Raw genomic sequence first — 13,141 nt, 5'->3', positions numbered from 1 at the left:
TGAAACAAGTGAGTTTCGGTGTTAGGGTTGTAACAGCTGACCTCCTGAACAACTCTTCTTCCAGATCACACAGTTCAGAGTCTTCATGATTACCTTATCGGCATTAACTTTGGTCTTTACATAGCAAAACCAACAGGTTAAAAAGTATACATAAGAAGCATTAACAGTTTTTACATATCTGCAAAGTTCTGAGTGTATTGGATGACCTTGTTTAAAGATACTCCATGTGCATATTTCAAGTAAACAAACACTGTAGCTCACACCATATTGGTAATGTAAAATACATGACTGATAGAAGCTTATGAAAGACTTGGAGAAACTGTCATGTGTGAAGATGTGGAAAAAATCTTGGTTAGATTATTTCAGAGATTGTTTACATGGGGAAATTACTAGCAGAGCTCTAGTGGTAAAACTATGCTGGTATAACTCCCAGTGAGAATACTTTCATTCTGGAATAAAAATATCCACTTTGGTAGCTGTTAAGTACACAAAATATATAGATATAATTACAGTGATATGAATATACTGCTATTGCTCTGTCAGTAAATTTTCTCATGTAGACAAGCCTGTAGGAAGAAGACAAATAAGAGACTTCGTCTTAAAAATACATAAAGCTACCCCTTGTCTATGTGGGAAAATTGACTAAAATAGCGACTGCAGAATAAGTTACTTTTCAGTGGTTAGACCTGAATAGCCTCCCCTATGGACATTCTTATTAAAAAATTATTCTAGAATAACTATTGCGGGGGACTCTACCCCACAATAGTTATTCCAGTCAATTTCCCCATATGGATAAGTGCACTACACAATAAAAGCAACATGGAAGAAGACCTTTTAAGTTTACAGGATAAATCCATCAAAAGTTAGGAGATGCTAGAAAAATAGTTGCTCGTTCAACTGTACGCAGTTCCTCTTAGAACATGTCTTTTATGATAACGATATACGTTGTGATTAAAATCACACAACCATGTTTTTTTTCTCATCCTTCTTTCAGTGCATTCCCAATGGAATTGTTCAGGGGTGCAACAGAATTACTCATGCAACAGGGGGGCTGTTGTCCCAGGGTTTGTTCCCTACCTGATTCGCTAAACTGCTCCCCAGTTTGCATAACATTTGAGGTAGGGAGCTGGAGAAGGGTGAAGGGTGGTCTTGCTTCAGGCAGTAGAGGGCTGAGGAGCTGAAGCTTTCTGTCTGCCACTTGATTCCGGTGCAATGGCAGGCAAGTCACTTAAAACAGATTTTTCACAAGTGTTCCCTCAATATCCAGCTTGAGACTCTGGACTTTAATTTACAGGAAAACCTGGTACTCACAATTTTAAGTGCACTTTCACTGTGGAACTGTGTAAAGAACCATTTAAAGACACAGTCTAAAAAATCTTCTCCTACTTGACCTAGACTAGGTACCCAAAAAATGCTTTTTCCCTTAATATCTGTCCACTTCTCTGTGAATGAGAAGGGGAAGACCCTCATCTTGTAGAAACACAAGAAAATAAATTAAGATTTAAAAAAAAAAAAAAAAACACAAAAGCTCAAGAGGAAATGAATAACTGTCTTTGGTGAAGAGCTTTAATTGAGGTTTGGGGCCGCACACTGAACAAGTAAAAAGGCAATCCATCAATCAGTTCCTCTGTAATGAAGCACAATTTGTCCTGTGTACTGAACGAGGCAGGGATCTGGGAAAAAACAACTGGTAATTCCGGGCTCAAAGACTATGCTACACTGTGTGGTGGGCTACTGTAACTCCAGCATTTTGTAGCTTCTGAGTGTTTATTTGTGCAACTCCAAGGATGTTATTTTAGCTTTATTTTTTGCTTGGATAAATTTCAAGGTTGTTACAAAAACAGAATAGTAATGTCAGTCAGTCATATGGTAAGATAATGCTTATATTCATAGTTGGAAATATGAGATCTTCTGTCAGTTGAATGGATGGAGAGGCTGATCGGTTGTGTTATCATCTTGTTGGTCCTGCTCTAAAAGGAGTAAGACACATGCTGTGCTTATGGATTTGGCTGAGAGCAGAGTATGAGGCACAGGAATATCAGTTTGGGGAAGAGGGGGAGATACGCTAATGAACACAGACTTTCAACTTGTTCCATTCAGGCTTGACTCCTTCCACCACTTGTCCTGTTCTGGTCCCATTATTTCCTCACGCCGTTCTCCACACAATCTGCACTGCTTTTGCCTTCATGCTTTTTTCCCTCTTGCCTTCCCCCTGCAGTCCTCTCTCTGCAGTCCATCATTCCTCAACTCCTCTTCCCATTTCAGTTCCCCTCCAGCTCCCAGTCAATCTCTGTCCGCAGACCATATCTGTGTCCCTTTTACCAGCCTTTTGATTAGGTAGTTTCTGTCTTCCTCTATCTTGTTTTATCACTAGTGCTGCCTCTTTTTCCCTGTTTTCTTTCCTCTACCACAGTGATTACTACTCTCTGCATAGTCAGGCCCTCTCTCCCTCCACTCCCAACTCAAATCCTAGCTCCTTAGTAGCCTTCAGGTGTTTTTTCCCTTCTGTCATTTCTTTTTCTTCAGAGTCAAGGTTAATTTTCACCCCATCTGCATCCACATCATGTAGATGCCACTCCCACCCTCCCTGGAAGCCATCGAAGGAGTGTGGAAAGTGATCACCAGGAAGAGAGGCTGGTCAGACTCTCTGTCTTTACTGGCATCCTGGCCCAAAGCAAGCCAGAGCCACAACCGTAGGAGGAGGGGTTCTCCATCTACCTCAGCCTTAGACTCAAGTATCCTCAGTACAGAGAAAATCTTAAAGAAAACTCCACACAGAGGTCTCGCAAATCTCTGCTGAGTAGATATGCAGCTTTGGAAGCTCACATGCTTGGACTTATTTGAGACAGATTTTTACTTGGGATGGCAAGAAGCCCATTACTGACATAACCATTATCTCTCTGACGCCTCAAAGCCATGCTTCAAGTTTTAGGGAAACTGAAGCTTCTTAAAGAAGAGATTATTACAATTCTTTTATCCTGGGCAGAGCAACATGTTTTCTTAGCCTCATTCTCAGAAGTGGTTGACCTGAAATTTGTCTTATAATATCAAATGCCATACAAACTTAGCCATAGTCAATACCCTACCTGTGATAATGAATGGCACAGAGAAGATAGTTGGGAGTGCTTCTCCCTTGCTCAAAACAGAAGAAAACTCAATTAAATCAACAAGTGGGGATCTCTGAGTAAAGAAAATACTTTTCATACAATCAGACTGAGGAAGCTGTTGTGCTGGGGACCCAGATCTTAAAAGAGAGGGTATTTATAGGAATCTCCTATTAAAAAAGCGTGAGGATAATTACACATGAATAAAAAGTTCTTGAGTTGTTCTAAATTTAGGTTTCAGGCTTCATCCAGTCCCTAGCTATTCAAGACCAACAGACTGAGCAGTATTTCTGCCATTTACGTAGCATTATCACACAGTGAGAAGTAACACAGTGATCTCACTGATCCTTGACAGCTGTCCAGCATATTCTTGAGAGCATCTAGCCAACCACAAACTGGAGCTAACACTGCTTGAGCTGGCATGTAAGTGACAATGATCCAGGGCACAAGAGAGCTACCTGCTGGTTTCTAGTAGCGTAGAAGGAGCCTATAAGAAGGAAGAAAATATGGTCAGTTCAGTAGAGAAAGATCAAAACACTTGTGTAATGAAACATGAAAAGGCAGACAGGATCCTTTCATTGTCCTTGATAATACCACCCTTTTAGACAAACAGTCTTAATTGATCTTCATGAATTCGAAATTTGTTTCATATGACTAAAAACCCATTTGCGTACAACTGTGCCTGCACACAGGGAAACAGATAGAAAGTCAGCCCTGGTTTGCTCCTTTGCAGACTCCATTCAGTTGCTTGATGCAGGTCCCCGAAGGGCAGGAGCACTGCTTTTTCAAGCCTATGGCCCATAATTGAGCAAAGCCTTCTTAGTGTCCCTGGTCCCACACTGGCTACCAGAGCTTTCTATAGCAGGCCTACAGTTGAAATCTAGTGTCTGCCGAAGTCCATTCAAAGTCTTTTAGTGGGATGAGGCCTGCAATGGGTGGGCGGTCCTGAAAGAAATCTATAGGCATGAGGGCAGCAAGAAAAAACTTGTGGCCTCCTGAACATCTCTTTGATCGCTATACCCCTCCTGAGGTAAGAATATTGTTGTTTCCTTTTCCTCAACCATTCCAAAGCTGCAGTCCAGTCCTCCAGCAGAGGCCCTAGAGTCAAGTACCTAGGTAAAGATTTGCCCTATTCCAGAAATTGTTGCCAAATATAGTAAATTTCATGTAAAACTAGGCATATTTAGCTACCTTATTCTCTTAATCAAATTGCTTAGAGCAACATAACCTCAGTAAATAAATTGTAATTTGGGGTAAGCTTCTGCACACTTACTGTAAATAGAGTAACTCTCTTTACAGGAGGCAGCCTCACATCAGTGAAATTACTAAAGTACTAGGAGAAAGGAATCAGAATTGGGCTTTAATAACTTTAGTGTTCCATGTTCCTTGTTCTCATTCCTTTAACTTTTCATTCTAGTCATATTTTCTTTATGATTTTACATTTTTCCTTTAGTGTGTTTCCTAATTTAAAAAAAAAAAAGGTGCATTTCCTTCCTTTTTTTTTTTTTAATTTTCCTTTTTTTTTTTATTTCCTTTCTTTTTTTTTTCCCTGGGTTATTGTGTTATTTATAGCCTCTCCCTTTTATCTCATCCTCGCCGCTTCATCCCTCACCAGCAACAAGTGCTAGTTCTTCTAAAGACAAAAAATTATGGTTGTTTCCAAAGAAAGGACATTTTAAAAGAAGCTCTGCCAAAGCAACGACTGCAAGATTCCTCTCTACCCTTCCTGTCCCTTCTGTATGATTTCTTCATATTGTCTCATCCTATCTCTGTTCTTCTTTCTCTTCTTGTTGTCTCTTCATTCAATTCTACATCATTACTCCTCCTGTTTTCCATTTCATTTTCCTCTTCTCAGATGCATCCCTCTTCTCAGTTCTTTAACTTTTCCACCATATGTTCTCTTTGTGGAAATCACTAGTTTCCCCTCATGCTCTGAGACTTGTGTCTCCAGGAAGTTCCTTTCTTCCTTCCAAATTCATTTTACTGTCATCTGTTACTATAAAATTAAAATGCCTCCCACAAACAAATTATTCCTCTTTCTTTCTTTCCCCTGAGCACCAGTCCATTTTCCATTACCAATGTTTTGTCCTGCCTCTCTTACCCAATTTACTTTCCATTGGACTTCCTCTGCCAGCTATTTGTCCTCCTATCTGACTGGGGAAATCATCCCCTGTAATCCCTCCCATGGTAGAACTCTGCACAACAGAAATTTTCTTTTCCTTCAGGGTGCACTGCTTTCTCTAGCAACTCTTTCCCTTAAATATTAAAATCACAGCAAATTTGCACTCTCCGACAAACTCATGCAGGATTTTCAGAAGAATTCAAAAGTGGAATAGTATTCCCTTCAGTAGGAAAAAGGGGGGATTCAATGCAGGACAGCCTGTGGATTTTATTTCTTCCACTCTGCTCAGTCACCTTCACCATCCACCAGGACATGTGGGGAAACTTTAGCTGGCTTCCTTTTTGTTAGGGGATATATACAATATCCCCTAAAATGGTCCTAGCCAACTCTCACCTTTCTCTAGCACCGAGTGCTAGACACAATCATAGACACAACAGTTTTTTTTATCAAGCCATAATGTACATTGGGAATCTTTAAATGCTGTTACTGTAGATCCCGACCACTCAATGAGATTGGTATTCTTTTTTTTTCCTGTTGGCACTGCGCTGCTTTGTCTAGGATATCCACTTAATTTAAAACGCACTGGTTTATTTACAGTCTTCAATAAGCTGCTCTTCCTAAAATGTGACATGCACTATACGCTTAAACGTTCTGAGAGCTCAGAACTTATTAAAACAAAGTCCATTATCTATTAATATATATTTTCGCATCTGTATGTATTAGTCCAGAGATTATGTATTTATGGCATTTTAATAGCAACAGAGTAAAACAGACCAGTGCTGTTACACAATGACGTCAATAGAGTGGTCTTCATAATACTATTTGAGTTTTATGGAGTTGATAGAAATCAAGAGACTGCCTCTATGGGTTTCAAAGGGCTTTGAATCACACCTGAAGTAGAAGTGGTTCTGATTTGATACAAATGCTATTTTCCCTACCGTTCAAGGATGAAAAGCTTCAGTGTTTCGGTCAACCTCTGTTAGTACCTTCCTCCTCCCAAAGACACTGTGTAAGAATGAAGCCACTTTCTCAACAGATACTCTGCCATATATTACAATCTACTCCCATATTCCTGATGTGCATCACAGTTGTTTTTCTCATCTCAAGGAGAGCTTGGCCTAATTGTTCCCTCGTCCAAGCCCCCCAAGCAGGAAAGGACTTTCCATGGTATTCACTGTTGCAATAGCGCCATACCAGAAAGATTCAGCAGAACTTGACAGAATTTCTTGATAATCATGTGCAAGCAAATAACCCCTTAGCTTTCTTATCTCCCTTTTTATTCCTAACAGGAGTTGGGGAGGTTTACAGGTGCCAGTTGCCATAGCATTTGCTACTTTGAAAGTTCTCTGGGAACACCTGAATTGTCCTTTGTCACATCCCTAATAGCCTTAGTCAGAGGCCTTAAAGTGAAGGAAGGAAAGAGGTGAGGAAGGTCACCATCTTAGTGCACTTTACTCAAGGGAATCTTTGAGGCCATTATCATTTATGATATTTTGTACATTTATCAGTTGCTCTTCAGAGACCCAAAGGGCAGATAAGCATCCAGCTCTATTCTGTGTCTCTGAAAATCAGCGACTGGTATGCTAGATAGACTGTGTATGCGGTAAGTAGGAAAATTTCACACCTCTAAAGGCAATTACTTTACAAACCTGAGTGGCCCCTGTCATAGCACCGACTACTTAAAACCAAATAATATGTGCCCTAGCTCTGTATTGAATGAGTGCATGCATGCGTGCACAGGTGAGATCGAGCACAGCACTGTCAACAGGAGGGACAATTCTGAGTGTGGAGCATTGTCAAAATTAGGTTCAGCCTATGTGCCTGTTTACTTGTATGCACAGTTTGTGTGGTCCCTGGTTGCATACACGAGTATTTTTAAAACACTATTGCTATGTGTGCTTCCTGTACTCAAGTTGTGAATCGATATAGGTTAAATTTATATAGCAGAAAAACCTCTTCCCTCTGTCTATTATTGGACTAAAAGATTTTTTTTATAGGACATTTCCATCATAAGGGAATTTTACATCAGGTTTATAAACCCCTGAAAATAAAAGCTTTGTTACTGTAATGCTGACAAGCCGTTAGCTATAGCAGTACTAGCAGGAGCCACTCTCGTATAGGGTTCAGAATAGTAATGTAGTCTAGTACCGTCCTTGGACAACTGCTTGCATTTACAGAAATTGATGGGTTATTGCGCTGCAAACTTTTCACCTAAGAAGTGTGAGGAATGAGGTGAAGAACAATAGAGATGTCTCGCTGAGAGAATGGCTTCACTACACGCAGGATTGCACAACACTTTGAAATCTTCCACCATCTTAGTCCCATGCTGTCTCTGACTTGGCAAACGCTTTCATTTAGCCAGGGATCAGTAGCTTGGGGGGGGGGGGGAAAGTTCCATTCTCCAGCTGTTGTGTCATTTCCCTTGATAAGTCCTAAATTGACCGAGTTATCCAGCACCAAAGGAGCCTTCCTGTGGTAGACATGCTTTATTATGTGCCCTTTCAGGGACAAAGGCTTCTGTGTCAGTAAACTGCTATGGAGAGGAAGGACAGATTTATTCTCACAGCATCATAAGCATTATCTTCTGAGGGGCTAATGTAAAAGTAAAAAATTGTGCAGCATTACCATCCAAAACCTAATGGCTGATGTTGCTGCTCCTTGATTATCAACCTGATGGGAGGCAGAATGAAAAGCTTGAAAGGCTGCTTCTCAGAAGGGCATATTTGAAAAGATGATTTTTAAATTAAGGAGTTTTTAAAGGCAGCATTTTGTTTGGGCTTGTTCATTTGCTGGCTTATTTTGGATGTTTGGCTGGTGGTTTGAGTTGGGTATTGTGCAAAAGGGAAGGAAGGTTTGTGAATCTCCTTATTTGGCATTAATTTTAGATAAAGCAGACAGTCTTGATTTCAAATTAAAAACCCAAGCAGTTCGTGCATATATTTAGCCCTCCCCGCGGACTGCAAATAAATATATTCGCACCAGCCTTCCTTCTGTATGTGATAAGAAGGGGAAAAGGGGAAATGGGGAACGTGACTTGCCAACCTGGGGGACATTTTGCAAGGCACAAGTGACAGTGAGGAGCCCCGGCACCGCCTCACTCAGAGGCGAGATGGCCATTTTCAGGAGTTCAGCAACAAAGTCTGTCTTTGAAAATCTTTCACCAGCCCCTGAAAACACTGCAGCCTAGTTAGCGTTTTAGCAATCTGAACATGCTTTGTAACACACCTGACAAGGCAAGCCTCTTTCTGTTTGGAGAAGAAGAGAAAGGGATAAGTGTTTTAAGAAATGAACATGGACACGTTGACAATGAAAGCTGGTGTAAGCCTAGCCCACTGATATGTGACGTGAAGGACTGACATGATTAAAAAAATATTTCAACAGATCCTCAAACAGCCACTGGAGAGGTGGATGGGGTGAATCTGGAAGAAATCCGAGAATTTGCCAAAGCATTTAAAATCCGGCGCCTGTCCCTTGGCCTGACACAGACTCAAGTTGGCCAAGCCCTAAGCGCCACCGAAGGCCCAGCCTATAGCCAGTCTGCCATCTGCAGGTAACAAGTTATATCATAAACTCTCCTCTCCTCTCCTCTCTTTGTTCTTAATAATTATTCAGCTTATTGCGAGGAGCATGCTTGTGTTTGAGTCTCATGTCTTTAGAATGTATTATTTAATCTGGGACTTAAATTAGCCAATAAAGTTGGTATCTGGCAGCTAAAATGTTCTTATTGTGTACCCCTAAAGTAACTTTAGTCTTTTTTTTTTCCCTGCTCCTTTTTTAAACAAGTGAGAAACAATGTGCCTGGCATTGAGACTTAATTCAGTAGACGAGGTGGAGACCCTGCTGATGCTAGATAAGCACCAGCTGACCCTCTTCATACTGTGCCATTTTCTACAGATAGGGTTACTGAACAAATATTTCATGGCTGCATCCCTGCTAAGTTAAAACCTGTATTACTGTGGTTAGCACTTCACATATAGGATGTTAATGATGATTTACCTAGGCAACACAGAAGGGAAAAAATTATCCTTCCCGCTATCTTGCAAACCAGCAGCTATTCATCTTTTGTCTCCCAAATATTTACTGAAAAAAACCCAAACAGACAAGTCGTGTATGCAAAGCAGAAGTAGAAATCCGCCTAATCGTAAGAAATGATAATACAGTCTAGATAGAGTTAAAGTAGTTAGAAGCAAACACCATATATGCATGTATGTGTGTTACAGTAATCCCATGTTTATGCATGAGGTAACAAACACACTTAGGTAACAGCTTTTTCCTCTTGGGCAATGCCTTATAGTCCTTCTCCATCAGTGAAAGCCAAGAAACCAACTCTAAGCTCATTTAAGTGGATTTTGTTCTTGGTGATCCATGAAATGCTCTGTCTTTTTATCTGCTCTTTATACTTTTAATGTATTCCCCATAGAACGGAAGTGTACTTTTCCTGCAGTTTAAGACTAAGGTTATAAATAACATCAGTATGGGGTAGTGAGCTTGCAGCTCACATTTTGCTCAATGATTTTCCATAAAACCCATTGATTGTTGTTAAATACAAAAAGCTCCATAGGATCCTCTCACTTCTATGGTCTCCCCTACTGTTTTTTCTTATAAGATACCTCCCTGTAGAAAATAACCTTTATTCAGTCTATACAAGGATACTACTGCTGGGAAATTTGTTTCAAGACTTGTATATCGTTATACCAAACAACACGTACTGCAGTATCAACACTAACAAGTGATGCCGATGATTTGAATGCTACCGCTCCCTGTTGCTAAGGATTAATTTTATTTTTTTTCTTCCCTGTGGTCAATTGGTAAAGAATGCCTAAAATGGGTGGAGTTTTTAGCAATTGCCAATTTGTTGTAGCCTTAATTTTCTGTTTAACATACTATACTTTAAAGCGATAAATTGCAGCTTCCTTTGCTTTTGTCTAGTTTGCTGACTTCTCATTTCCTCCATCTTCCTCACACCTGAGAAAACCACTGGGGATTGTTTGAATTTTACTAAGAGAAAGGGTTCCCCGCTAACCGATTATCATGAAAACTCCAATAAAGATGAAGTTGGAGCACAGATATGGCTAACAAAAACCCATAATGTGGAGACCTTTTACAGAGGACTCCTTAGAGGGGCAAATTGCTCAGAACACGAGGACTGGGTGCAGGAGCTGGTCCCAAATACTTGCAGGGTTATAGGGTTTTTTCTTTCCTTTGACCCCCTCAGATGGATATCACTTTGGGGTGTAATAACCTGCTATGACTGTACATTTCTTGTTAAGCACCAAGACAAGCTACTTCAGTGGCAGTATGCTTTTCCTCGGAAATAGTAGGTTTAACTTTTCTTTTAACGGTAACAAAGGAGTTTCAGTGAGAACTCCAGGGTAACGGAAAGAGCAGTGAGGTAAGCAAGTTGAACGGTCAGCTCTGAGACAGAAGTAGAGTCTCCTGGTGGCCTGTGCAGGTCGTATCAGCAATATACCACCTTGCTGATATGTTCCGCGTGGAAATAACAGCTTTTTCTTAACTTGAGACAATGCGTTCTAAAACATACACTTCACCCTGAAATATGACTGAACCCCAAGGAAGGACACCTCGCAGTCAATACCACACTAGGATCCCAGGCACCAGTTACAAATTCTTTGGAGTGTTATTATCTGAAATTATTACTTGTCTTATTCTTTGTTTGTGAGAAATGCGTTGTTTCTTGCTGGAATATTTCTGCAGCCGCCACGTGCTGAATAGAGACACTAAAAAATGCCAGCTCCAGTCCCCCAGCTGCTTTGCACAAAGGCATTGATTTGGTTGGTCTCATCTCCAGACCGCGTCGTGATTAGCGGCGGCGGTGCTTCGGCACCGGGTGGGCTGGAGAGTGCAGCAGCGCCGCGCAATAATTGTTGCCTTTCCACAATGTTAAATATCGCAATGCGGGAGGTGGACATAGGTGAAGTGGGGAAATACGAATGGGTGGCATCAGAGGAGTTGGGTTAAGACTTTTTTAATGTGTAGCAAGACAGGATGAACTCGGTAAATGAAAGAAACAAGTACTTATATTGTAAGATTTGAAATGTGAACTCAGCTCTTCTGCCTTTTTTTTTTTTTTTTTTTGAAAGGATTAAAGCTTTGTGTGGCTGCTTTTCCAGATGTTTTATAATACTTGTAAAATCTGGTTTGGCAAAAGACTTTTGATGGCAAAATGATATATAGAGGACCTCATTTACAGGAAATGATATCATTCTGGTACAGTTTGCAGAAATCCCACAATAAACCCAGCTTGGTGCCACAGCGTATTAGTAGACTATTATGCTGGGTTTCATCTGGAAAACATGAGTCTGTCTTTACACATTGTGGGGGCAGTCAAGATAATTGCAAAGTGTCCAGCTGTTTCAGCTGAACACCACCGTAGCTATGGGAGACTTTTTCCGACCCAGAAAAGGGATATAGCGTTAACTTGCAAACAGTGAAAATTGCTGAAAAATGAAAGGAAAGGAAACCTGATATTCAGAGGCTAGTAACTGCCACTGGTTTGTATTATTAAAGCTGTGGTATTTGGACAACATGGGAGGGGAGGGGATACAAAAGGATTAATCACAAAGACGAGATGATAAAGAGCAACCACTTTTGATGTCATTTCCTGTAATTAGACTTAGCCTTAAGGGTTTTGAAGATCGTCAGAAATATGAAAACGCGGCTCATAACCTGTATTATTTAGTGTACTTAGAATTTTGTTGTAGTGCTCATATTGTGTTAGCTTAAATATCTAGCTATATATATATTTATAGATATACCTATCTGATAGTTTTCGTAATCCGTTGTAAATTACCTCTGCCAGTCAATTAGTCAGGCAGGCAGGAAGTCCCACCCTGGCAGAGCATCAGTGTAAGACTCTTCTTTCTCAATTTTCCCTCAGACACACCATCCTGAGAAGCCACTTTTTCCTACCACAGGAAGCCCAAGAGAACACTATAGCTAGCAGTCTGACAGCCAAACTGAACCCTGGCCTTTTGTATCCTGCCAGGTTTGAAAAGCTGGACATCACCCCTAAAAGTGCCCAGAAGATAAAGCCGGTGCTTGAGCGGTGGATGGCTGAGGCTGAGGCCCGCCATCGAGCAGGTATGCAGAACCTTACCGAGTTTATTGGAAGCGAACCATCCAAAAAGCGCAAGAGGCGTACCTCATTCACGCCACAAGCCCTTGAGATCTTGAATGCCCACTTTGAGAAGAACACGCACCCCTCTGGGCAAGAAATGACAGAGATTGCAGAGAAACTGAACTATGACCGGGAAGTAGTTAGAGTTTGGTTCTGCAATAAGAGGCAAGCACTGAAGAACACAATTAAACGTTTGAAACAACACGAGCCTGCGACAGCAGTTCCTATGGAGCCTTTAACAGACTCTCTGGAAGAAAACTCCTAAAAACCAAACCAAATCAAATCACACACAAAAATCCCACACCAACAGAAACGTAACCATTCGAACTCTGTGAAAATACCTGTTCATCACCCTTGTAAGTAAAAGACTGAGAAAACTACAAGAAGGACAGAACAGTTTATAAATGTCCATGGGTTTTCCTATTTAAAAAAAAAAAAAAGAAAACAAAAAAATACACAACACTTAGTGTGTGTGTGTGTCGTAGAATTAGTTCCCAAAAAAAAAGAAAAAGCCAGTTTTTTAAATGGACTTAAAGTAAACCAAATAACTGCTTACTTTTTTTCTGTATATTATGAAAATGTGAACACATTTTAAGGAAAAACAAAACAACAACAAAAAAAAAAGAAAAAAAAAGAAAAAAAACTTTATCTGTTTAAAAGAGAATACAAGCCTGCCACCTGGAGGAGTGATTGTAGCCTTTCAGGTATCAAGTGCTGATTCACTATGAAAACTATTAACCAAAGTCAGAAACATGGCATTGCAAACTAGATTGTTAG

The 13,141-nt window shown here is 40.5% G+C and overlaps 1 protein-coding gene across 1 annotated transcript in view; it reads left to right on the top strand.

The window, feature by feature from the left end:
- Positions 1-12,629, top strand: part of POU6F2 (POU class 6 homeobox 2) — a gene marked incomplete at both ends in the record, with an annotated part of 321,727 nt that extends 309,098 nt beyond the window's left edge. The window contains 2 exons of the mRNA XM_082479713.1: positions 8,608-8,776; positions 12,125-12,629. Coding sequence (XP_082335839.1) covers positions 8,608-8,776; positions 12,125-12,629 — 674 coding nt within the window. The remainder of the gene's footprint in view (positions 1-8,607; positions 8,777-12,124) is intronic.
- Between the last annotated feature and the right edge of the window lie 512 nt (positions 12,630-13,141).

Source organism: Vanellus vanellus (genome assembly GCF_965231255.1).
Source record: "Vanellus vanellus genome assembly, chromosome: 2".
Lineage (NCBI taxonomy): Eukaryota > Metazoa > Chordata > Aves > Charadriiformes > Charadriidae > Vanellus > Vanellus vanellus.
The sequence above is the reverse complement of the archived record's forward strand: the minus strand, read 5'-3'. Positions and strand labels throughout refer to the sequence as shown.